Here is a 25,942-nt window from a genome sequence, read left to right as displayed (position 1 = left end):
CAGCAGCAGCCATTACTCTCTAAAAGTCACTGTAGGGACTTCCCTGGTAGCGCAGTGGTTAAGAATCCGCCTGCCAATGCAGGGGACATGGGTTCAATCCCTGGTCTGGGAAGAGCCCACATGCCGTGGAGCAACTAAGCCCGTGTGTGACAACTACTGAGCCCACGTGCCGCAACTACTGAAGCCCGTGTGCCTACAGTTGGTGCTCTGCAATGAGAAGCCACTGCAATGAGAAGCCCATGCACCACAACGAAGAGTAGCCCCTGCTTGCTGCAACTAGAGAAAGCCCGCGCGCAGCAAAAAAGACCCAACGCAGCCCCCCACCCACAAAAAACAGAAAAAAACCACCAAAAATCCCAAAAACAAACAACAAAAAAAGTCACTGTAGCTAGATGTGGTGACAGGCAGACACAGAGGTGCCCGTGGATTCTAGCTTGTCCTTGCTCTGCAGCTCTGCATCCAGCTCTCCCTCCCAACTGCAGCCCTGGTGACAACACCAGCCCCAGGCAACCACCAGATGATTGGCTGCAGATCCACGGAGCCACTATCGGGCGTGCTTCCCCCTTTGCAGCTCCACCTTAGTGGCTCGATGTCCTTGGCTTCCCAGGTTGACTGGTTGTTAACTCCTTTGGGTCTAACTCCTCTCCCTTTCAGACCTTCACTTCCCCAGCTTCTCCCACAACTGTGTAAGGCCCAATTCCTATAATAATCCCCCTACCCCAAAAGTCAGAGTTGCTCAGCTTCCCTGACTGAACTCTGAGTGATACAGTTACAATGAGAATATCAATTATAGCCTCCAGCCAATTGCAGCAGCTGGGACTGTGGCCGATAGCACCGTCTTTCCTGAACTGAGTCTTTTATAGAGGCGTGGCTGGTTATCACCTTGAAGGCTCTGTGATAAATTAGATTTAAATTACTGATTTCCCCTAATTAAGTTAAATCACATGGAATTGTTGACATTAAACCATTCTAACCTATGAAAATCAGAAGATTAAATAATGTATTTGTTTTCCATTGCTATGTAACAAAATTATCACAAACTTAGTGGGTTAAAACAACAAACATATCATCCCATATTTTCTGTGGGTCAGGAGTCTGGGCACGGGTCACCTGGGTCCTTAGTCAGGGTTTCTTAAGGCTGCAGTCAAGGTGCCAACTGGGTTTACATTCTCATCTGAAGGCTCAACTGGGGAAGAATCTGCTTCCAAGCTCATTTGGGTTGCTGGCAGAAATCATTTCCCTGCAGCCGTATAACTAAAGGCCCAGCTTCTTGCTGGCTATTAGCTGCGGGGTTCACACTCAGCTCCAAGAGGCTGCTTGCAGTACTTGCCATGCAGTCCACTCAACAGGCCATCTCACCACATAGTAGCTTACTTCTTCACAGCTGGCAAGGTAAAAAGTCTCTAGTGTAAGTCTACTATGAAGATGGAGTCTTATATAATATAATGAAACCATGGGAGTGATATCCCATCATCTTTACCATATTGTATTAGTTAGAAACAAGTCTTACGTCGCACTCACACTTAAGGGGAGGGGCTGCATAATGGTATGAATACCTGAAGGTGAGGGTCATTAGGGGTCACAGTACGTTTATAAGCGTCTTAGCAATATCCTTTCTGACATACTAGACAATCCTAATCATTTTAGTCTGCCACAGTACTCATTTCTTTGATCAGCTTTAGCTGCCTTTTCTCAGAACATGTCTAACGTAACTACATTTCTGAAGAGCAGTAAGAACTGCAATCAATATTTTAGGTAAAGGTGTATCATAGTTTGGCCAAAAAAAAAAAAAAAGGACTGATAAGAAAGCCAAGAATACTCAGTGAGGGAAAGGACAGTCTCTTCAATAAATGGTACAGGGAAAACTAGATACCTACATGCAAAAGAATGAAACTGGACCCCCTATCTAATACCACTCAAAAAATTAACTCAAAATGGATTAAGGACTTAAAGACTTTAAACTGTAAAACTCCTAGAAGAAAACACTGGGAAAAAGCTACTTGACATCAGTCTCGGCAAGTATTTTTGGATATGACACCAAAAGCACAAGCAACAAAAACAAAAATCAACAAGTGGGACTATAACAAACTAAAAAGTGTCTGCATAGCAAAAGAAACAATTGACAAAATAAAAAGGTAACGTACGGAATGCGAGAAAATATTTGCAAGCCATAAATAACAAGGGGTTAATATCCAAAATATATAAGGAACTCATACAACTCAACAGCAAGCAATCTGAGTAAAAAACTGGACTTAATAGGCACTTTTCCAAAGACATACAAATGGCCAACAAGTACATGAAAAGGTGCTGAACATCATTAACCACCAGGGAAATGCAAATCAAAACCACAATGAGATATCATTTCACACCTGTTAGAATGACTATTATCAAAAAGACAAGAGACAACAAATGCTGGCAAGGTTGGAGAGAAAGGGAACCCTTGTGCACTGTTGGTGGGAATGTGCATTGGTACAGCCACAGAGAACAGTAGAGAGGTTCCTCACAAAATTATAAATAAAACTATCATATGATCCAGCAATCCCACTTCTGGGTATATATATCTGAAGATATGAAATCGCTATCTTGAAGAGATATCTGCACTCCCATGTTCATCACATCAATATTCACAATAGCCAATCCAAGACATAGAAACAACCTAAGTGTCTATCAACAGATGAATGGATAGAGAAAATGTGAGATATCTATATCTATAATCTATATCTAGTATTCAGCCATAAAAAGAAAGAAATCCTGCCATTTGCAACAACATGGATGGACCCTGAGAGGATTATGCTAAGTGAAATAAGGCAGAGAAAGAAAAATGTGGCATCACTTATACATGGAATCTAAAAACATCAAACTCATGAAACAGAGAATAGAATGGTGGTTTCTAGAGGCTCAGAGGCAGGGAAAAGAAGATGTTGGTCAAAGGGTACAAACTTTCAGTTATAAGATGAATAAGGTCCAGAGATCTAATGTAAAGCATGGAGACTAGTTAACAATATTGTACCGTATACTTGAAAGTTGCTGTGAGAGCACAGGTTTAATGTTCTCACCATAACAACAACAAAATGTTAATTATGTGAGATAAAGAATATGCTAACTAATCTTATTGTGGTAAACATTTTGCAATGTACACATGTATCAAATCATTGCATTGTATACCTTAAATTTACACAATGCTACATGTCAATTATAGCTCAATAAAGCTGGGGGAAAAATAACTCTGGATTAAAATCTATTTTCATTATAAAAAAAAAGGAGACTGAATTTTTCTGGGTTTTATTTCTTATACTCTTGGCTAATGTTCAGAACCTGGTTGTCCCTGTTGGGTAGAAGGGCATTAACATACAGGCAGAGACTTAAGTGTAACATATTTATCTATGTGGAAGTATGTCTTTCAAACTTCTGCCCCTTTTAACAGCCTTATAAGATTTTCTTGTAATAGCTAAATGCCAGAAAGCATTACTAGTATTATAGATCCATTCCAAATATCTTTTAAAATTCCCTTTCAGTATATTTTAAAAGTTATGTTCTAATACAATCTCTGGATTGTCTATCTGGATGGATATACAAGAAACTGATAACACTGGTTGCCTCTGTGAAGGGGAACATAGGGGCTGGGGGACAAAAAGTTGAGAGGGCAGGAGACTTTCACTGAGTACCCTTTTGTACCTTTTGAATTCTGTTCCATTTGAATGATTATCTATTCAAAAAATCAAATAATAAAAAAAAATAACAAAAAACACCAGGCTATAGAAGGTGCCAGGAGTTCCTTCCCTCAGTGCTCAATATAAAATCAATCAATGACCACAAAATCCAAGCAAATATTGGGAAGGAAATGAGAAGGTTCGCTGCTTTGAGAACATTACTCCCTTCTGATGGGAAAGACACAATCACTGAGATTCATGTAACTTGTGTGTGAAAATGTACAAAGAGTGCTTGTATTCTTTACTCTTACAGCTCTGCCAAGCTGTGTGAAAGGGAAAAACAAAGATGGGAAAGAAGCTGAAAATGTCTAAAGAACAACTTTAGTAACTAAAAGAGGAGGCTAGAGCACACAGACAACTGACAAAAGACTGAAGATTTCTCTTTATACCATGAAAGGAAAAAAAAAAAAAGACTAAGAATCCCTAAGATACTTAGTTGAATATAGATTTATATTTCTTTAATGTCTGTTATAAATTAACGTTTCTAATATGACATTTTTAGTATTTGTGCTTAAATGTTTTTTGGGGTGAGAACAGCATAATAAAAGGGAGAAGCATTCACAGGGATTCCGTTCTCTGCACACAAACACTAGCCTCTGCTAAACTAAAATGCGAGGGGATCTAATTCTGGGACCTACAGGATGCCTGAACTCCTTGAAATTGAACACACGTTCTCACGTGCAGGTATCTTACTGGAAGAGAGATGCCAAGATACACCACCAGAGTCGGACTGATCCGAGACCCAATCCCAACTCCCTTTAGCTGTGTGATGTATGAAATTTTGCCTGTTTCCTCATCTGAAAAATGTTTCCTAATCCTAAAAATCTCCCTCATCAGGTTATTTTGAGGATTAAATAAGAAAATATACACACAGCATCTAGCACATTAACATACGATAAACATTAAATAAATGGCAGCTATTACTATAACTAAGTTCCCTTGAAGAGGGCCCCCACCGTTCTGGTGTATTCTAATTCAAAAGCAAGTATGGGGATTTGCGGGGGTAGGAGAGGGTAGGAAGGGAGCATAATCTTAAGACAGCAGAGCAAGTCAAAGATCATAAAGGGAACAGAAAGGGTCAGTGACAACCTAAATGTGCACTTTTCTCTCACAGATCATTTATTAAAATGCTACATAAAAATAATCCTAGTACTTATTACGTGAAAAACTCAGAAGTGTATGCCTCTTTATCTAAAAACAAAAAATACCCATTTATACCTATACCATGTTTATTATTCTTAAACCATTTTCCCACTAGTAACAAAACAGTAAGCTAGTATCCTTAATTCCATTATCATAATAAAGGAAAAGTCCAAAGCTCTTGGGGTAGAGCCAATGTAATTATGACTTTCAGAAAACTTTTTGATATCTACTGGTTTTTATCTCTTCAATATAATCGTGTTCTCCCTTTGAAACAGTGTACCTCACGGATGATTTCTTCTTACAGAGATCATATTCCCTCTCCGCCTCAAATGGGAAAGAGTAGCTCTGGAGGTGGAAAAACCAGGATTCAGATTTAGGCCTTAACACTTTCTAGTTGTAAACCCAGGTGACAATGTTTTCAAGCCTCAGTTCATCTGTAAGATGGAGCTAATACCTACCACAGAGGATAACGTGAGCTAAGAGCTTACACAGTGCCTGGCCAAAAAATAGGTGCTCAAAAAATTCTACTAAATAAATGAATAAATAGAGTAAGGAACTTTTTAAAAAGAATTAGTACTTTTTGATGCGTAATTAATAGATTTTACCTGCTTAAAGAACGTATGCATTTAAAATAAAAACACTATTTCTGGAACATTTCTTATGGTCTCTGCATGCTGCAACCAAAGAGAGCGTTCAGAAATGTAAATTTAATCAGGCCACAGGCTCAGGATAAGGCCAAAAGTCTCAGCATGGTATACCAAGTTCTTCATTACACAGCCCTGCCGGCTGCTATAGCCTCATTTCTCCATCCCATACCTCTCTTATCTCTGCAACCCCTCCCCTTCCCACCAGCCAAAGTGCCTTGCTCTCATTTATCTCTAGGCCTTGCTACCTGCAGTTCCTTCTGCCTGATATGTGCCTCTTTATCTCCAACCTTTATTTACTTAACTCCTTTCATTCTCCAGGTCACTTCCCTGTAAAGTTCTTGTATAGTTCTTCTTGATACTGTCCCTCCTTCCCTGTCCCTCCTTCCCTAACTCCCTATATTGAGGGTTGAGGCTCCTCTTTTTCCTATGTGCTCCCCACCATTCAGTGCTTTACTCTATTAGGGCACTGACACTGGAATTGCCTATTGGCACTCACCACTGGACTATCCTATTCATTTCTCTACTCTCAGGGTCTGGCATACAGTAAGAGGTCAATAAGTGTTTGCTAAGTGAATAAAGTATAGGAGTCACAGTGCTAATTCTATACCAAGGATCCATTTGAATCAACAGGTTACATTCCTCCCTCCCCCCATAATGTCCCATTGTTACCTTTATTTGCTTGAAAACCCAGGCAGCTGCTGTTCTCTCAGGTTTACAGACCTATCATGATGAACAGATTTACGACACTGTATCTATCTACTATTTAACTTAGTACTTGCTACCTTCTATTTAACTAGGTTAGGAGGGGGAGTTCACACCACTGAAGACTTTAGATACTTAATATTTTTCTTTACACTTATAAACAAAAAACTATCAATCTAGAATTTACAATGAGGCATAAAAATAACAAAGAAATTATTTAATCATACATTTCTGAACCTCTCATAATTAGATACAAGCTCAGACAGATATCAAGGTTTAGAAAACCAAGGTGATGCCCACGTATTTTCTAGAAATAGTTTAGTGAATCAGGTTCCAAAATTCACCATTGGTTTTTTTTTTTTTTCTTTTTTTGGCCGTGCCACACGGCATGTGGGATCTTAGTTCCCCGACCAGGGATTGAACCCTCACCCCCTGCAGTGGAAGCCCGGAGTCTTAACCACGGGACCACCAGGGAAGTTCCAGCATTGTTCTTTAATGTAAACTTCATTAGGAAGGAACACCGACAGTGAAAACTTAGTATTAAAACAAACCCACTTCAGGGGTCTATTATGGTTGAAGAGGAACATGGTTAAAAACAGAGCCATGTAACTGTGCAAATAGTGTTTTCAGTTTTCTGGCATGACTTTCAGATGTGTGGCTATTTCACCTTCAAGTACTTCGACACGTAAAAACATTTATTCAAAGTCTTATGGACACATCAGTGCTAAGTATGAGGCATGTTTCAGTGGAGAGAACAAAACCAGAGCTCAAAGTCTTTTAATATATCAAAGCTACCCACTTCGTGGAGACATATTTAGTGAGGCTAGCCCATGTTAATTTATAATAGGAATTGATATTCCTTTTCATCTACATATAAGAAAAAACAGCTGGATGGAAGAACTTTCTAGTCAGTTTATATTCACTGAATGTTTTAGCAGGCTCATAAATTAACACTCCAAACTCAGATTCAGTCTTCAGGAGATATTTATAAAAAGGTACTATTTGTTAAGTGTTTTTCACTGAGTAGTGATTCTGAAGGTTCTTCAACACCTTTTGTATTATTTTTATTATCTGAATATCCAACCAGGGCATCCTTGCATTTTTAGAAACAAACAAGAATACAGTTATTAAAATAAAGTAACTATTATGTAACAACATAATTTTCCCAAAGTTTATTAAGTATGTAGAAAAGCGAGACACAGGATAACATGTATAGTATGGTACTATTATATTACAACAGAACAAGATATGCATGTGAAATACACACACACACTCATACACATGCAAAGGTTTGCAAGGAAACTCAAACTGTTCAAATCATGTCATCAATAAGGATTTGGGGAAAGGAGTGGTAATAGGTGAAAATACACTTTAGGCTATGTTTCTGTACGATTCCCTTTTTCAACAATGAGCATACACTGCTTTTGAAATAAATTCATTCAAATTTAAAGTTGTTACAAGGAATGGTTTACTTATGACTGTTACCAAACACACTGTCTACAAACTTTTTAAAAGTACGAAGTATAGGGAATTCCCTGGCCGTCCAGTGGTTAGGATTCCGCCCTTCTACTGCAGGGGGCACGGATTTGATCCCTTGTTGGGGAACTAAGATCTGGCATGCTGCTTGGGGCGGCCAAAAAACCAAAGTACATAGGAAGCTTAGCTACTGTATATAGAGTTGGTGGTTGGTAAATTCTTGTTTTGAAGTCCATCTTTTGATCAATAGAAGTGGCCTTGGGGAAGTAACAATGTAAGTTACTCATCTCATCTCTAAAACAGGCAGGATGATAGAAGCTACCATATGAGCTACTGTAAAGATTAAGGGAGGTCTTACACAAAAAGGGCTTAGCTCAATGTTTTGCACACTGTAATAGCTAAAACATTTAATCTATCTTAATTCCTGGAATAGTTTCCTGCAGCCACTTTTAAAACCAGAAGTAGACAGAATACTTGTATCTGGGCAGAGTCCTTCTACTCTGGATATTTTAGGAGTTAAGTGCAATATTTGGTTTTAAGGCAGAAACGTCAACTATGTATCTCAACACTGAGTTTGAAAAGCCAGGATACTTGTATAATACAGAGGTTCTTCCTCCTGTCATTTCCCCTCCTAACTCACTAATAATGCCCTCTCCCAATCCCATTTTCCTTGTACTGGTATAACCTGCATCTTAGACTGCATTAGTTTCTGAACTCCTTGGCAATAGAAGGTATAAGAGGAAGGTCAAAATCTGACGATGGCAGAGTCAGAAAAATAAAAATAAGTTGGGGCTTTAGGAAAAGGCCACAATTTAGGCCGTTTTTCTTAGTGTTTCTAAGAGAAAAGGGAACTATAACTGAATCAAAGCAAAATGGGAGTATACACCAAATAGCCCACCACCATAGGGAAAGTTCTATGGACCATTTTTTGGAATGGCTCTGTTTTGCCATCTAACATTGGATGTTTCTTGCAATTGCATCATTGCTTTTAAAAAAGTCTGAATCTGGTAATTTTTTTAGACCTCGGAGACTTGGAACTGTACTGTCAAATTATGTGTAAGGAAAATAACTCAATTCTTATCTTTAGAAATTGTCTACTTAAGAGTTAATGTAATCCAGTTTTAAAACCATTTGTTAAAGCCCAACTGTGAGCCAGGCACTGTGCTTGGTGCCTGTACTTCTATGAAGAGGAATAAACGAGCTCAAGCTGAGGAACCCAGACAGAATTTATATGGTTAGTATGTGGCAGAGGCAGGATTAGAACACAGATCTAACCTCATCTAATGTTGTTTATAAAATACCATTAAATTTGGGCACTGCTATTTATCTCTGAACCTCTCTGAGCAAATGGGAGATGACATGAATCAGCATATTTGAAGTGCCTGCTAGGTACACAGTGGCATTTGAAAACTGTAATTCTCTTCTCCCTGGCACTGCATCTTGTATAGCAACAGTGTTCAAAAAATGTTAACCTGGGCCTCCCTGGTGGCGCAGTGGTTGAGAGTCCGCCTGCCGATGCAGGGGACATGGGTTCGTGCCCCGATCCAGGAAGATCCCACATGCCACGGAGCAGCTGGGCCCGTGAGCCACGGCCGCTGAGCCCGCGCGTCCGGAGCCTGTGCTCCGCAACAGGAGAGGCCACAACAGTGAGAGGCCCGCGTACCGCCAAAAATTAAAAAAAAAAAAAGTTAACCCGAAATCAAGTATCTGTTTCAGAATACACTGCAGATGCTATCTGCTACCTCCAAGTGGGCAGAATTCAACATACTCTTTAAATAATATAAATGCTCAGCTCTTTCTTATCTCAGAGAAATAGTACTGTTGTTCAAAGTTTTGTGTTCATATCTATACTGACCTGAGTATAGCATTTCATCTTCTATCTGATTAATATCTATAAAGTTCAAATTAAATCCAATTGCTCAGACACTGACTATAATAAACACACAATTTGGGTTGGGGGAAATAAACCAAACCAATCTTCCTCTATTTCATTTCCCTTCACTGTGGCATCCTTGGAATTTCAGTATTACAGAGAAAAGGTTGCGCGCTTAGTGTTGAGAAACGGCTTCTAATTAAACCCTGCATAATTTTAAATGAAGAGGAACAGACATTTGATAGACTTCAAATAAACTGTATGTATTTTAAAATAACACTTGCTACGACTGTAAAGTGCCTGGTGTATATTACATTTACATTCAAAAAGTCATGTAACAAGCCATAATATTTACACTCACTGTCTTCTAAGTATATAAAATAAGGGTGAATAAACACTCTACTTTCAATAGACAAGAAAATGGCAACTCCTTTACAATTTTATTTTCCTTTAATAAAACAGGATAGGGCTTCCCTGGTGGCGCAGTGGTTGAGAGTCCGCCTGCTGATGCAGGGGACATAGGTTCGTGCCCCGGTCCGGGAGGATCCCACATGCCGTGGAGCGGCTGGGCCCGTGAGCCATGGCCGCTGAGGCTGCGCGTCTGGAGCCTGTGCTCCGCAACGGGAGAGGCCACAACAGTGAGAGGCCTGCGTACCATAGGGAAAGTTCTATGGGCCATTTTTCGCGTACCGCAAAAACAAAACAAAACAAAAAACAGGATAAATAAGAAGTAAAAAGATGTCTGATTTAGAATAAGAATTTCCAAGTTACTTTAACGTTTTGAATTATATTTGCATTATTACTGTAAATATGTTTTTATTAGTGAGATTTTAGATACATAATTAATTCTTTGATCTAAATTATAATTAGCACAAAAGGTAAGATTATACTTGGATTAAACTTTTTTGGCTTCAAAAAATTAATAGCCTTGACTGGCTTCCAAGAATATTCTAAATTCAATTGATATTCTATTTCATATCAATGGACCAACAAAGTAAAGAGCTGATGAGACAATTTTACTTGAAATTTAACTTAAAACTACGTTTAACAGTACAGAGTTATACATCATTTGGACCACATCTAAATTTACTTTTATAAATAATACTTCATATTTATCTCGATTGAGGCTCCCTGCTTTCATTTTATTTGCAACTTCTAGGGTTAAACATTTATTATACCCCTCCCCCCTTTTAAAAGAAAAAGTTACTCAGTTTTCATAGGTTCTAAACATAATTCAAAATATATAACTGAGAGTCTACCAGGAGCAAAGCCCTGTGCTAGGTTTTTTGGGTGATTCAAAGATGACCCAGATTTTGATCTTATCTTTAGAGAATATAGTTGATACTAGTTGGTAGAGGAAATGAAACAGTTATATAGGTTAATTTCAAAATAAGTCAGAAGATGTAAAAACCTAAAAGAATAATCAAAGTGTTTTAGAAGTTTGCAAGAAGCAGAAAATACTTGTAATTTGTAATGCCTAAGACCAAACAAGGGAAGTAGCATGTGAGTTTGGTCTTAAAGACAAGGGTAGAATTTGAACATTTAGTGAACAAAGTCAAAGATATTACAAAACCAAAGAAAAGTGTGAGTAGAGGGTCAGAGGTGAAGAGTTTATAGTTTATATGAAAAACGGTTTAAGTTCTAAAATAAAATGTGCAATTAAATATTTTAAATATTACATGTTACAATTTTGAGTAAGTTTTGTAAGCTAAATTTTATTGTGATTAGAGATGTGTAACTTGAGTCTTTTGAGCTGCCATTCCTGAAACTGAGATTAATTCTTCATCTATGTCACATATTTAACTGAAACCTATATTTACTACTCTGATCTGTTGATAATGGTCTTTAACTTAGTTCCATTGTTCTCTAGGAAGTATATCCAGACTAATCTGCTGAAGAGGAAATAACTACAGACAGAAGCAAAATGAACTGTCAGCTCAACCAAACCGAGACAGAAGGAAGAGTGTCAACATGGGGACAATGGAGAGGATGGGAGGAGGGAGGAATGGATTAGAGTGGGGACAGTTAGTCTTTGCTATTTTGCATTCATTTCAAGTCACACACTCTTGGAATCTGACCAAGTTGCTAAGGGAAAAAATTAGGTCATTGCTTTCAGTTGTTTCTCTGTTAGATTTTTAATCCAATAAAATATAATCACATGTATTATGCCTAAAAATATGGACAATGAATTTCAGAGGCTATTTTGGAACTAAAGTTATAAATTTCATATTCCAAAGATTGAAAAATACAGTTTTGATCAATATGAAAAAATAAATCTGTTTAAAGCATATTACTGTAAAATGTCCTGGACTGGAATATGCATGTAGATGTTGGTGTTAATTCTGGGCTATTTTGTTCTGAGGTCAATGGTATTTACGACATGGAAACAGAAGTTCTTACCGTAGGCCTGTGGGTTGTTAAAGTTCATGAGAAAACCTGTAGTTCTCCTAAAGAGTGGATTTTTATTTAAAAAAATTATGAATCAATAGTATATTCTCACTGTTCTCACATTTTCAGAACTGCTTACACAGCGTATGCTAAGGTCATTGTGCAAAGTCAGTGATCAAACACCTGGTCCTTCTTTTGAGGCTCTTCCAACCTAGTCTTCTATTTTGGAATTTTATACACTAGTCTTTTTAATATAGGTACTGTTATGAACTAGGCTTCTAAGCTGCAACCACAGAAAACAACTCTGGTTGGCTTAAGCAGAAACGGAATTTATTTGAAAGGATACTGTCAGTACAGAGCTGCTGGGAAAGTTGGAGATTAGGCTCAGAAAACACAACAAAGGAAGGCTGCAAGTGAGTACTACACCACAGAAACAGTCCAGTGAGTACCTTGTGCAGCCTTGGGACAATGGCCAAAACCACTCCTGGACAGTGAATGCCATCACTGGTACCACTGTCATTGACTTCTCTCCTTTTCCACTAGGTGTTGGTGTTGCTGCTCCTACCCTGCTTCCAGAAAGAATTCTCTACAGTCCCCGATTCTCTGTGCCATCAGCTCTGGACTGAAAAAGCCTAGGTCATGTGCTGAAGCCCTAAACACAGAGAAGGCTGAGAAAGCAAGTATCCGACCTTTTAGGTTTTTACACTGGGAGGTGGGCTCTGCCTTCTGTGAAGACCTACACGGTGAGGAATTTCCCAACATTAGGAAGGAGTTCCTTACTATGGGCAGCTGAAAAAGTCAACTAACTGATATTGGAATACTTGCCTATTCAGGAAAGAATGGCCCGCTCAGTACAAAGCCCTCTGTTCTCTGGCGAAGTGCTCTGAAGCAGTCTGAGTGGTGATGTACCCAGGTATTTAAATCTCCAGCTGGCCCACAATTCCCCCACATATGTGTTTAGCCCCATCTGCAAGCGGTTCAGTCCCACCAGGCTTATAGCCGAGGCTCCTCTGAGTTGATGCTTCAATCACTAGTCTGCTGATTTGTTCCTGCAACTAGGCCACAGTGGCCTCCCACCATCATCCTCGAAAAGTGGTTCTCATACTCCTCCCGTGCCTCACCATGCCCAAATTCCTGGGCTTGGGGTTGGAAGGGTTGGTATGAGTCACAACTTCATCATTTACAAGCTTAGAAGAAGGCTAGTTATTAATCTCTGTGCCCTACTACACTCATAGGTTGTCAAGATAACCAAATGAGAGGAAAGTAAAAGCCCTGTGTAGACCAAAATTATCAGCATGATCTCATTAGTTAACAGTCCTGATAGATATGATAAATCCCCCAGTTCGTCAGGATTGTGGCCAATCTAGATCTCTCTGGTTCTTCTGGGTACTGATGTCATATCTTTATTATAAAAAATCAATTTTGTAATCAAAGCAGTGTATGCTCATAATTTAGAAAGTCTTGTACCTAGCAATAAAAAGCTTACTCTAAAAATAAAACCTCCTGCCCTATCTCTCTTCCACACCAGTCCTGCTTCCCAGAGGCAACTACTCTCAGTTTTTTAGTACTTTAGTATCTTCTGGTATTTATCTCCTTCTATTATAATTTTTATAAAATTTTATGAAAATAAAATTTTAGAAATTTTATTAAACCAAAATTCAATGTTCAAATTATGACGACTATTTTTTTTTCTTGATGTGGACCATTTTTAAAGTCTTCATTGAATTTGTTACAATATTGCTTCTGTTTTATGTTTTGGTTTTTTGGCCACAAGGCATGTGGGATCTTAGCTCCCCCACCAGGGATTGAACCCACACCCCCTGCAGTGGAAGCACTTAACCGCTGGCCCACCAGGGAAGTCCCTATGATGACTATTTAAATACTACTTACTGCTGAGCCAGGCTGGATACTAGAATTACATTTTCCTCCATATGTAACTTTAAATTTTTCTGGCAAATATTAATTTCCTCTTTTCTCACTTGCTTCATTTTTTTATAAATTAACAATAGCTAATTCTTCATGAATGTACCAAAAGATCTATAACACCTTTTTCAATGTCACTTGTCACTTAATGTTCAAACGTTCAGGTAATTGATTTCTTCCCAGATATTTACTTCTTGGAGCCTTTCCTCCTCCTCCTAGTCCAGTCTAGACTAGACGCCCACTACACCTAACATACAGCTCGTCCCTAGGATTTTCTTTTCTTCTTTCTGGTGTTAGATCCCATTTACTGGATCCCACACTTCCTTGTTCTTGGTTTACTTCATCATTTAGTGGAACACATCCTTGGTAACTTCCTGAGTAGGGGTAGACGGGAGGTAAGTTTTTCGAGGCAGGACTGAAAAATGCATTTATTTAGCCTGACACGTGACTGACAGTGTGGCTAAGCATAGAATTTTGTGTTTAAAACAATTTTCCATCAGCTCTTTAAAGGCAATATGTAATTCAGTTGTTGCTACTGAAGAGTTCAATACCATTCTGATTCCTATTTCTTGTATGGAAACTAATTCTTTCCTCTCTAAATCATTTCAGAATCTTCTCTTTTTCCCTGGTGTTTTCTAGTGAAAGGGATGAAACTTTTAATATAGAAATCCCTTTCACTTTGGCAATATTGATTGTATTATTCCTAGATACTGTCTTCTCTTCCATTTTCTCTAGTATATATTTCTAAAGCCATTATTTAAGATGTTACACTTTCTGGATGAATACTCTAGTTTTCTTATTTGTCTCCACTGTTGTCCCTCTCTGTTATTTTACTTTCTAGATTTCTTAACTTTCCCTTTCAATCCTTCTATTACAGTTTTCATTTCCAAAAGCTCCTGTTTTTACTTTTATGGCATTCTATTTATGTCTCATTGTTCAATAAAATGCTCTTTTCTGTAAGGATATCTTGATTCTACTGACGTTTTTCTTCTGCTCCCTTCATTGTCTGTTTCTTCTATGTTATTATTTCTGTCTCAATTTGGAAGCTTTCCTCAAATGTCCAGGGTTTTTATATTTAAGACTGAGGCAGTAAATACCTACTTGGAAGCTCTTACAGAAGGAGGCTTGCTGACTGTAGTCTTCTCTGTAGAACCACTGGAAGGTATGCTGGCTTTTTCACTGTGTAATTTCATCATGAAACCCTGAAACAGGTCTATATGCTCTTGGGCTGTTCACCACTTCTGGAGCCCAATTTACTGTCCTTTATCTGTCCGGGCTTGGACCAGAGCAGGTAAAGGTCAGGGAATGACTTCACCATTTAGTTTGTAGGCTTTCACATAATTCTAGGTTTCAACCTTGAGCCTTACCCCCACCCTTCTTTATCGTTATCTCCAGATGTGGAATCGCTCTAGTTCACTTCGTTTGAAAATAAACCTCAGGTCTCTTGTGTTTAGAAGGGAATTGAGGGGGCAGAGGTCAGGATTTGCCACCTGGTTGCAAGTGATATTAATGCAAGGACAGATGGACCACTGAAACAAAATGAAAAAGTACTAACTCATGTATTCATGGGAGCTTAATAAAGGGTGGCACACAGTAAGTTGAGGCCTCATTACCTGTTAATTCACCTCCTTAACAGTGATTGCCTACTTGTCTGAATAAAACACATTCTCAATGTAGGCCAGGAATCCTCCCTTTTATCTACTTGCCAAACCACTCCGGCTGTCTGCCTATATTGCCTCTTTTTATGATGTTATTTTATTTTTTTTTAATTTTTAAAATAAATTTTTTTATTTATTTAATTTTTGGCTGCGTTGGGTCTTCGTTGCTATGTGTGGGTTTTCTCTAGTTGTGGCGAGCGGGGGCTACTCTTCATTACAGTTCGCGGGCTTCTCATTGTGGTGGCACCTCTTGTTGCGGAGCATGGGCTCTAGGTGTGTGGGCTTCAGTAGTTGTGGCACGTGGGCTCAGTAGTTGTGGCTCACGGACTCTAGAACATAGGCTCAGTAGTTGTGGCGCGTGGGCTTGGTTGCTCCGTGGCACGTGGGATCTTCCCGGACCGGGCTCGAACCCATGACCCCTGCACTGGCAGGCGGATTCTTAACCACTGCGCCACCAGGGAAGCCCTACAATGTTCTTAAAACTATTAAATCACCTCTCCACCTTGAAGGGCATACGTTGTCTCAAGGTCTTGCCTCCTTCGATAGAATCTGTCTCCTTTTGAAACTGGGCTTTAACTTTTAAAGTTAAATCTAATTTGGAATAAAAGGTAACAGTCATTAATTCATAAACATTTACTGAGTGCCTACTATGCCCCAGGCACTGGGGACACAAAGATGAAAACAATATGGTCCTATCCTCAAGTTGCCAATCTAGTCTCACAGCCTTTCTTAACTGGGAGTCCTCGTCTGAATCATAGAACACAGAAAATTATTTCGGTGACTGTTTTCTTAATTCTCTCCAAAATGGTATGTAACTAGTATCATGCTGGATGCATGGAAGAGATGCTAATTCATTACACATAATAGATGCCTCAGAGGATTATAGGTTTAATCTGCTTGCAGAACTCTGGCTGAGAGCTGAGTGACAAACAGCCAGATACAATAGTTTGATAAGTGGTATGCACCAACTCACTAGTGATAAAATTATAAGAAAATCTTAAAAACAGTAATTACTTAAAAAAAATCTGTAAACTATTCTCAATATGCGGTTTAGTCAATATAATTATAAAATTATTTTTTAAAACTTAAAAAGTTAGTTTTAGAAAAGACTGGTAGTGAACAATGTATGTTGTGATGATTAGCATTTAGCAGCTAACATTTATTGAATGCTTACTATGTACTGGGCACTATTCAGATCACTTAACATATATTATTTCCTTTAATCCTCATAAACCTACCTTATAGCATTACAATTCTTATTTTACAAATGAGAAAACAGGGGCTTAGAGAGATGACTTATAAGGTCAAACGAGTTAAAACATGATAGTAAATGATTCAAATCCAGCCTGTCTGGTACCAGAGCCTGAGGTCTTAAGCTTTATGATATAAAATCCCTCTCCAAGTGACTACATATTCTCCTTCCCATGGGAATAGGTAAAAATTACCTTGAAGTTATGGTCTGTTATAAACCCTAGTATGAACAGTATAATGGGTATGGAAGAAAGATAAGGCCTACATGGGGTGCGAAAAACAAAACACCAAATAACCCAAACTCTATATTTTGAATAATTAAAGGAAACAGAGAGTCATGTACACCCAAATTTTTTTTTTTTTTTTTTTCCCTCAGTACGCGGGCCTCTCACTGTTGTGGCCTCTCCTGTTGCGGAGCACAGGCTCCGGACACGCAGGCTCAGCGGCCATGGCTCACGGGCCCAGCCGCTCCGCGGCACGTGGGATCTTCCTGGACCGGGGCATGAACCCGTGCCCCCTGCATCGGCAGGCGGACTCTCAACCACTGCGCCACCAGGAAAGCCCATGTACACCCAAATTTAAGGGAATATTTCTTTGCTTGTTTTAAGTAACCAAAATTAAGGTTCTGCAAGGAGTGTTGTTTTATAGCTTTAAATGTGCTCCAAAAAATACAATTTCTAGCTAAATTATATATATAAAAAATTTAACTCACTTAACATAAAAGAACTCTAGATCAAGTATTATCCAAGATCCAAGAACTGGCTCACCATTTTACTTTCCATTAAAAACTTAACAGCAACAAAAAAACATTAAGGGGTGCTTTCCCATTTTTAGAAACAGTAAAGTATACACAGTACATTTTGGTTTCTTATTATTTGAACTTGTCAAAAAAATAAAGCCATTTTGAGAAAATAGAGATTATTATCTCTTTTTGGTAATGTTGCAACCTTTAAATTTTTCTGTAGAGGCATTTTCTGACAAATTTGGTTTTACAGAATGAAAGAATGGTAGGTCAAGCTGCTAGGTTATTTTTGTGACATATTTTCCTATATTCTGATGTCTAATAGTCTACTATTACTAATAATTTTTGTTTTAAACTAGTAAGAAAATATTTTGATGACATTTTGATTATGGTAATAAAACAAAATTAGTACTATTACTACACAGGTAATGGTAAAATAAGATTTTAAAAGATTCTTTACGTAATAGAAATCTTAACTTTTTCACTCATGTTTATAATGTCTTCTGATAGTCTCTCTCATTCATGTTGTCACTGACATTGTTATTTAACTGGGGCTTTTATTTTTATTTCTCAAAGTCTTATTAATTTGTTGATTTAGCCATACATTTTTTCAAGTTAGAAAAATGTGCTGAGCTTTCCTTATTTAAATTAATGTCTTTTACCCAAACCATTAACATTCTCTTCTAATTGGCAACTTCTAGTGTTCTTTTAGCAAACCCTCACCAGCTAAATTTCTCAAGTAGTTTCATGTCATATAGCTTGTTTTCTTTTAATATACAGCCATAGAAAGCTAAGAGTGCATTCTGTCAAGCCAGCAAATTCCCTTTGCTCTCCCATGGAAGATCTCTTTCCAGCTCTGAAATGTTAAGATTCTAATGTTTACCAACAGATATACAATTCTTTTAATGTAACTTTCAAGTATTTATTTGCTTGTAACACACAAAATGTGCCATTCTGACTTAGTTTCAGTTTAAATTAAATGAAGGCACGAGTCTAAGCACTAACTCTGCCTTATGCCCTGTAAACTGTTGCTTGAGGTACAAGTTGAACTTGAAAAGATATAGAATATTTTAAAATTTAAGTCAGAAACCTTGCCCAATTCTTTGATTCAATTAATTTGTATCCAAATGGGACTATCTTCATTTCTGTAATGAACTTTCATTCTTATTCTAAATATTTAAGAATCAATAAGGCACTGGTGTAAATATGAGAATCTAAGTCACCCAAGGAGTCTTAGATCAAGAATAACCTTGAAATCTGGGAAACAGGGCTAGCTCAAAGCTCAAGAGCAGACAGGGTGTAGGGGGATGGTAGCTGGGTAATTATATATTCCCACACCTATCATCTTACATTACGGAAGAAAGAGCCTCAAGTCTCATCTATTGCTTAGTCATTAGTTTTGAATGCTTGGTTTTAATACCAAATGAAGAGCCACATTAAAACTAACCCTCATTCTGTCTCAGATGTCATAACTACAGATTTGAAAAAACTGACCCTGTTACATCCCAGACACTGAAATCATGGAACATATTGGCTGTGTTTTCAATTTGGAAGACAAATATGTCATTTTAGAAATCAAGATTAAAAATCAGAATTTCATACCTTGTGCAAGCATGTTAAATTCCAAGAACAGTGCTATGTGGTAAAGTTCCATGGCTTCTTCTGCCCTAGTCATGTTTGGCTTCCCTGCGACGAGAGCCTGAACTTCACTGAGACTCCCCACAGAGGGGCTACAGTGCAAAACGGAGAGGTCCACCACGTCAGTATACATACAGTGTAATATAACTTTCGCATATTTTTTTGGTATAATGGACTCATCTAATATAATTCTTGTGGGAGTCCTTAAAGTTCGGTCTGTGATTTCTTCACCAGTCCGTATCCTCCTTTGTAATAAATTTCGAAAAAATGGGGACCGTGCTGAAATAATAGCCTTATGAGCTTTGAGCTCTTCATCTAAACAGTTCTGATTTCCACCAAAAGCTTCAACCAGTTCAGAGTCTGAAGAAAAACTAAGGACGACATCATAATAACACATGTAATCAAAGAGTCCACGCATATCTACATCAAGGGAATTTGGTGTTCCAAATTCTTCACTAAGCTGAACGAGGATATCAACATTTTGAAACCTTGAGTCCTCCATTCCAAACTCTCCTGTATAAAGGTAGTGTAACAACGCAGAAAACATGGGCATATCTATACCAGCTGTACTGATGTCCATTATGATCTCTGCCCCATACTCGGGTGAGGAAGAAAGTAGTGTTTTAAAAAATGGACATCTTGCCGCCAAAATGGCACGATGAACAGGAAAACAAGTTTCTTGAAATATTAAGTCTACATCAGTACAATACTTGTACTCATAAAGATCGGCCATATCTTTCTGCAATGTCCGGGCTTCTGGTCTAGCCAAACTGGCTTGTAGAGAAAGCTCCTTTAAGGCTGAAGTTCCCTCATATTCCTCCACTAATGCATTGACATCTCGAACATCCCACCCAGAGAGGAGTTCTCGCATCTGCTTGGCGTGATCAGCAGACCTATTAGATTTTCGACGCTTGATGAACTTCTTCTTGAGGGTGGCAAGGCCAGAGGTTCTCTTTTTTTTGTCTTGTGGTTTCTCATGGCCATGGTCAAGGCTATATAATTTTGATTCACAACCATAGCCTTGCTGAGAATAGGATGATGTCCCTAAGAAGGAAATTAAACAAATGAAAACTTGTCTCTTTTTTCGTGACATTTTCAGCATTCAATTTAATATGCATTTTGTGCTAAAAATATTTACAGACATTTCTGAACCATTCAAATAAAACTGATTTCTGTTTTCATAAAGGAAGACTAAAGAGTTCAGATAACTCATTTTTATATTAAAGAAAGAATAGGGACAAACAAAGCAGATTATTAATTGTAAAAAATGCTGCATTTGTATGGGCAAAACAAATGGACCAAGACACAAGAAACATATTTTGCTGTTTCCACACCAATGGAGATTCCTAGTTTTCCTAGGGTAACTGGCAATTATGGTTAAGACAACCAAAGAAAAGCTCAACTGTGCTATAGCAGCTTGCTCAGGATAAAAATCATATAAGCCAGATTTACATTTGATGGGAAAAAATCTGGATGCTACAGAATCATTATCTGTAATAACTTTTTCCATAGCTTAATCCTTTTTTTAATCCAAAAAGACCACCGAAAACCCGATTCTATTTATACTCACAAAAGAAAATGAAGTTAGAAAAACGGAAACAGTTACCTATAAACGTCTGTTGGGCTTGAGAATTTCCCCCTACCCTCGGGGAACATGAATGAGGATAGTTAGATGCATTAGCACCCATTTTCTTCAGTCACTCAGGCATTCCATCTGCTGGTTCTTCAGAGTATAATCCCAGAGGCCTTTACGAACTTTCAACCCTGGATCCAGTAGCCTCTTTTCATCCATTTCTTGATATGAAACAAAAATAATTTAATTCATTTTTTCAAATGTATCTCAAATTGTACAGTTAAAAAAAAGCAAGCTACTGAAAACTGCTTTTATTTGCAAATAAGGACACGCTGTAAAATTCACATGTAAAAATTTCAGAAAATGTAAACAAACAGTTGAACTATGAATCAGTACTATCTGTAATCTTGAGCCATAAAAGGTACCAATTATATACTTTCTAAGAAAGTAAAAAGTAACATATCAGACTTATTTAAATATAGTTACAGAAAGAATATTTCAAATCACAGGGAAAAGTATTTAGACTAAAAAGAAACTTTTCAAAAATTTTTTTTTCCTTAGAGGCAACCACCAGTCAATATAATCTAACATTCTAAGCCATTTACAAACACTTAAGAGGTGTTTGATACCAGTAGCGCAAATGCATGTATGTTGATGCAGACATACAGAGAACAGATAGTTGAATGGTTTGTTGTTTTTCTACCTTAGATAAAATTGTTTAAATTGATCCTTAATCTGTGTAATTAGGCATTTTACTGAAAGAGGGGGAAGGAAAGGTGGACATTCAAACTAAATTATCTTTAGGCTACTTGTTCTATAGCAATTTTGAGAGAAGTTATAATAAGTACAGTGAGGAGACACAAGGAAAAACAAAAACTTTTATCATTCCTCTCCATAAAGCCCTGAAATAAAAACACTACTTTCTTTTACCTGATATTACGACTTAACAGGGACAGGGTAGTACCAGTTTAAGAGATAATTTTAACAATTACAGATTAAATTCTACATCACGGAACCTTAACTCTCAGAGCTGCAAGCAGAAGATATAAGCGCAAAGAGAAGAAATTCTCTGAGTGTTAACAGGAATGCTTCAAAATATTTATACCATCCAGATATATAAAATTTATTTGACCAAAAGCAATAATGGCTTAAGAGAAAACACAACTTAAAATCTATTATTGGAACTGTTAGGAAACCAACCAGTAGGCAGTCAATCTGGCCTCATAATTAAGAATGAAACGTTTTAACAAATAAGAGTTAAATACACACACATACATATCACAAAAAACCTGCTGGAAAACAGAACTATGTCAAGATTCTTGGAATTTATTTTCATCTCTGTTCCACAGTGTAACCTTAGGAATTCAAGTTTAAGAAAATCACTCTACATCTGTCCTTTCCTTCAATCTTTTCCTACTATAAATATGTGGAAATTTGTTTATCTAAGCATAGAATTATCTACCTATAGTGTTCAAGAGAAAACTGGGAAACTTTCTACTAATTACATATCATGCAAAGTAGCAGTAACTTCAATCAAATCGTATGCTCACATGAGCAAATTTAATTTCCTATTTGAAATTTACCTACCTACCCTAGGAGAACACAGCACATTATAGACTTTTTACTTCAGTGCACGTTACTGATGCATGGCAGCAAGAGATGTGACAGTACGTTCTGGGTTTTTTTTAGATTTTTAAAAAATATTTATTTTACTTATTATTATTATTTTTGTCTGCGTTGGGTCTTCATTGCTGCACATGGGTCTTCTCTAGTTGCAGTGAGCAGGGGCTACTCTTCGCTGTGCTGCGCAGGTTTCTCATTGCAGTGCCTTCTCTTGTTGCAGAGCACGGGTTCTAGGTGTGTGGGCTTCAGTAGTTGTGGCACGAGGGCTCAGTAGTTGTGGCTCGGGGCTCTAGAGAGCAGGCTCAGTAGTTGTGGCGCACAGGTTTAGTTGCTCCACAGCATGTGGGATCTTCCCGGACCAGGTCTTGAACCCGTGTCCCCTGCATTGGCAGGCGGATTCTTAACCACTGTGCCACCAGGGAAGCCCGACAGTACATTCTGTTAAGAACTACCCAGCAAGGAATCCAGAGGGTTTAATCAAGAAAATTACTTCTTCCAGAAAAGTCAGTTTTCTTAAAGGTTGATGCTCAGTGTACGTAAATTCACAGTTTTCTATTCTTAAATATTAAAAAGGTAGAAAAGCAATTTTTTGGTAATTCACTTTGAATGTTGTCAACTTTTATAAAATGGAAACTAAATGTGCCTGTGTTAATTTCAGTTCAAACTTTAAAAAACAGTAAGTCTAGGGCTTCCCTGGTGGCGCAGTGGTTGAGAGTCCGCCTGCCGATGCAGGGGACACGGGTTCGTGCTCCGGTCCGGGAAGATCCCACATGCCGCAGAGCAGCTGGGCCCGTGAGCCATGGCCGCTGAGCCTGCGCGTGCGGAGCCTGTGCTCTGCAACGGGAGAGGCCACAGCAGTGAGAGGCCCGCGTACCGCAAAAAAAAAAAAAAAAACAGTAAGTCTAAGTAATAAATCTTAGGTTTCAAATTGAGCTCCTTAAAAAGTTTCAAGGTTCTATCAGGCATTTTTACTGGTTCTTTAAAAGAAAATAGGGTCTCTAAAAAACAATACAAATCAACTTATTTACAAACCAGAAACAGATGCACAGACACAGAAAACAAACTTATGGTTACCAAAGGGGAAAAGGGAAGGGGAGGGATAAGGGATTAACAGATACACAGCACTATATATAAAATAAACAACAAGGATTTACTATATATCACAGGGAACTATATTCAGTATCTTGTAATAACCTATAATGGAAAAGAATCTGAAGATGTATACCTGAAACTAACACAATATTGTAAATCAACCATAGTTAAATATTAAAAAAAAAAAAAAAAGAAAGGAAAAGAAAATAGGATCCTGGAAAGCCAAGTCTGTGGCCTCATTTACAGGTCAAATCCTATTCTCAGTCACTAAAGATTTGTATTTAAAACATAAAAACAGCATAGGCAATCCTTTCTCAAAAAAAGTTTGAAACATATTAAGAAAAATCCAGAATAAAAACATGCAAAATAAAAGCCTTTACCAAAATGAGAAAAAAAAAAGATTAAAAAGATGAGCTTTAAATCTGGAAGTAATGGTGGATGGTGGAAAGTGCTGATGAAGTGTTTCTAAAGTGTCACTCTACGAAGTGAGAGAGTGGCATGGACATATATACACTACCAAATGTAAAATAGATAGCTAGTGGGAAGCAGCTGCATAGCACAGGGAGATCAGCTCGGTGCTTTGTGACAACCTAGAGGGGTGGGATGGGGAGGGCGGGAGGGAGACGCAAGAGGGAGGAGATATGGGGATGTATGTTTATGTATAGCTGATTCACTTTGTTATAAAGCAGAAACTAACACACCATTATAAAGCAATTCACTGTTATAAAGCAGAAACTAACACACCATTATAAAGCAATTATACACCAATAAAGATGGTAAAAAAATAAATAATAAAGTGTCACTCTAATGGTAGTCCTCGTCTCACTTCCTTCTTTAAGGAAGGAAGTTCCATTCTTCTAACTTCAATTCTTGAAGTTCCATGTTGCTTCATTTTTTGTTGTTGTTCTGTTTTGCTTTTTGATTTCTAATGACTGCAGAGTAAACCCACTAACATAGCACAAAGTATGCTGTCGAAACAAACAAAGGAAGAATGGAGGCTTGCTTCCAGATGAAGAAAAGTCAGAGCATCTATAGAAGTGGACAGAGTTAACTGTTCTCACTTTGTCACATAAATGTGTGCACACACATATACGAGAATAATCTTCATCTGAGAATTTTGTACAGTTTGCAGGGACACCAAACATTATTACACTGGTCTGGTTGAGATTTAAACCATGCCAAAAATGCCTTAAAAAAATCTCAGTTTTATGATGAGGACAATTAGATATTCTAAAGCAACCACAGAAGGGTTAGAAGACATCACCAGACCCACTGAAGACACAAGAACACCTAGCAAGCACTAGAGAAGTCACAGCTGAGATACAGATGCTTGGCCATTTGCCACTATAATTAGCACCACCAGGACAGCTGGGGTCTCACTCTGGTGATGTGGCTTGAAATAAAAATGTCTTTGGGACTTAGGGACAGAGTCTCTTCCTGGTAGCTCCTAGTCAATGGAAATCCCCTTCAAGATGAACTGATTTGGGTGACATTAATATCTTCTACTAGAGCTCTAATACTAAAATAAACACAGGTCTTGGAAAGACTTGGTGGGAGAATCTTTTCTGGATCAGATATAACCCTTAAGTCCACCCTGTGTCCCCAATTCCAAATCCTGGGGGTAACCCTGACTAAGTTACTAAAGCTGTCTCTCTCAAAATTCTCAGAGAACAATTTATTTCTTAGGTAACCAAAACCTCATGCCAAGTGGAACGCAGTATGATGTTACTTATTTCTTAATCGAATCCACTGCCTTTAAATGCTGGAAGTGAGAGTCAGTCACAGTCTTACCTCTCCAGGGATGTTTTCATTCCAGGCAAGCTTTGTCTGTATCCTACACAGAACAAGATGAAATCTAATCTTTGTATGATATGACAGGAAAGGAAAGGGAAAGAGAGGGCCTATGGGACTGGGAGAGGCCCAGAGGATGCAAATAGCCCTAGGGAACTCATAAACCCTTTTCCTAGAATCACCTTTCTGGGGGAGCTCCTTCTGTTAATAGTTGACATGACCAATCTCAATCAGAGGAGCCAACTGGCTTAAAATAAGCTTCAGTGATTGTAGTAGACCCAACTAAGGGAGAAAAATCATGCTGAATGCAACAGAAAGAATTAACAACCCTATGAAAAAAATTTCAAAACCAAAAATCAACCTCTCTCTCCTCCCCAAATCCCTAGGCTAGCATTTCCAAACAGTTTTCGCAATGTTTGGAAAACGCAGTATTAAACAAAGCTTTACTTTTCTTTACTTCAGAACTTTTTGGCATCTTTAAAGTGGTAAGGTGCATTGTGAACCTCCAAGAGGAAGTATTCAGCATAATCTAAAGGAGGCCCTTTGCCCCACAGAGCATTAAAAGAATGGACTTGCAGAACACCTGCAGAGTTTAGAAAACTCTGACCTTTGCAATAAAAATACTTGTTACACTTTAGGCAGCAGAGAGAACAATGAGTGTCAGGTATCTGGGATAGAGTTCTCCCTCTTGTCACTAATTTACCACTTACAC

The 25,942-nt window shown here is 38.1% G+C and overlaps 1 protein-coding gene across 6 annotated transcripts in view; it reads right to left on the bottom strand.

Moving 5' to 3' along the window:
* The window catches only part of BTBD7 (BTB domain containing 7), an 81,023-nt gene that overhangs the window by 30,071 nt on the left and 25,010 nt on the right, over positions 1-25,942 (bottom strand). For 5 of the 6 annotated variants that reach the window (XM_019918688.3, XM_073800097.1, XM_073800095.1 and 2 more), the window contains 2 exons: positions 20,758-20,945; positions 19,116-20,195 (listed from right to left, as the gene is read on the bottom strand). In XM_019918688.3, the coding sequence (XP_019774247.1) occupies positions 19,116-20,195; positions 20,758-20,839 (1,162 nt within the window). In that variant the 5' untranslated portion in view covers positions 20,840-20,945. Of the gene's footprint in view, positions 1-7,359; positions 16,112-19,115; positions 20,196-20,757; positions 20,946-25,942 lie in introns of those variants that run through there. The other variant, XM_033850690.2, reaches the window with a different exon arrangement.

The sequence above is a fragment of the Tursiops truncatus genome, chromosome 2, assembly GCF_011762595.2.
Source record: "Tursiops truncatus isolate mTurTru1 chromosome 2, mTurTru1.mat.Y, whole genome shotgun sequence".
In the NCBI taxonomy this organism is placed as follows: domain Eukaryota; kingdom Metazoa; phylum Chordata; class Mammalia; order Artiodactyla; family Delphinidae; genus Tursiops; species Tursiops truncatus.
This window is presented reverse-complemented; position numbering and strand designations above follow the sequence as displayed.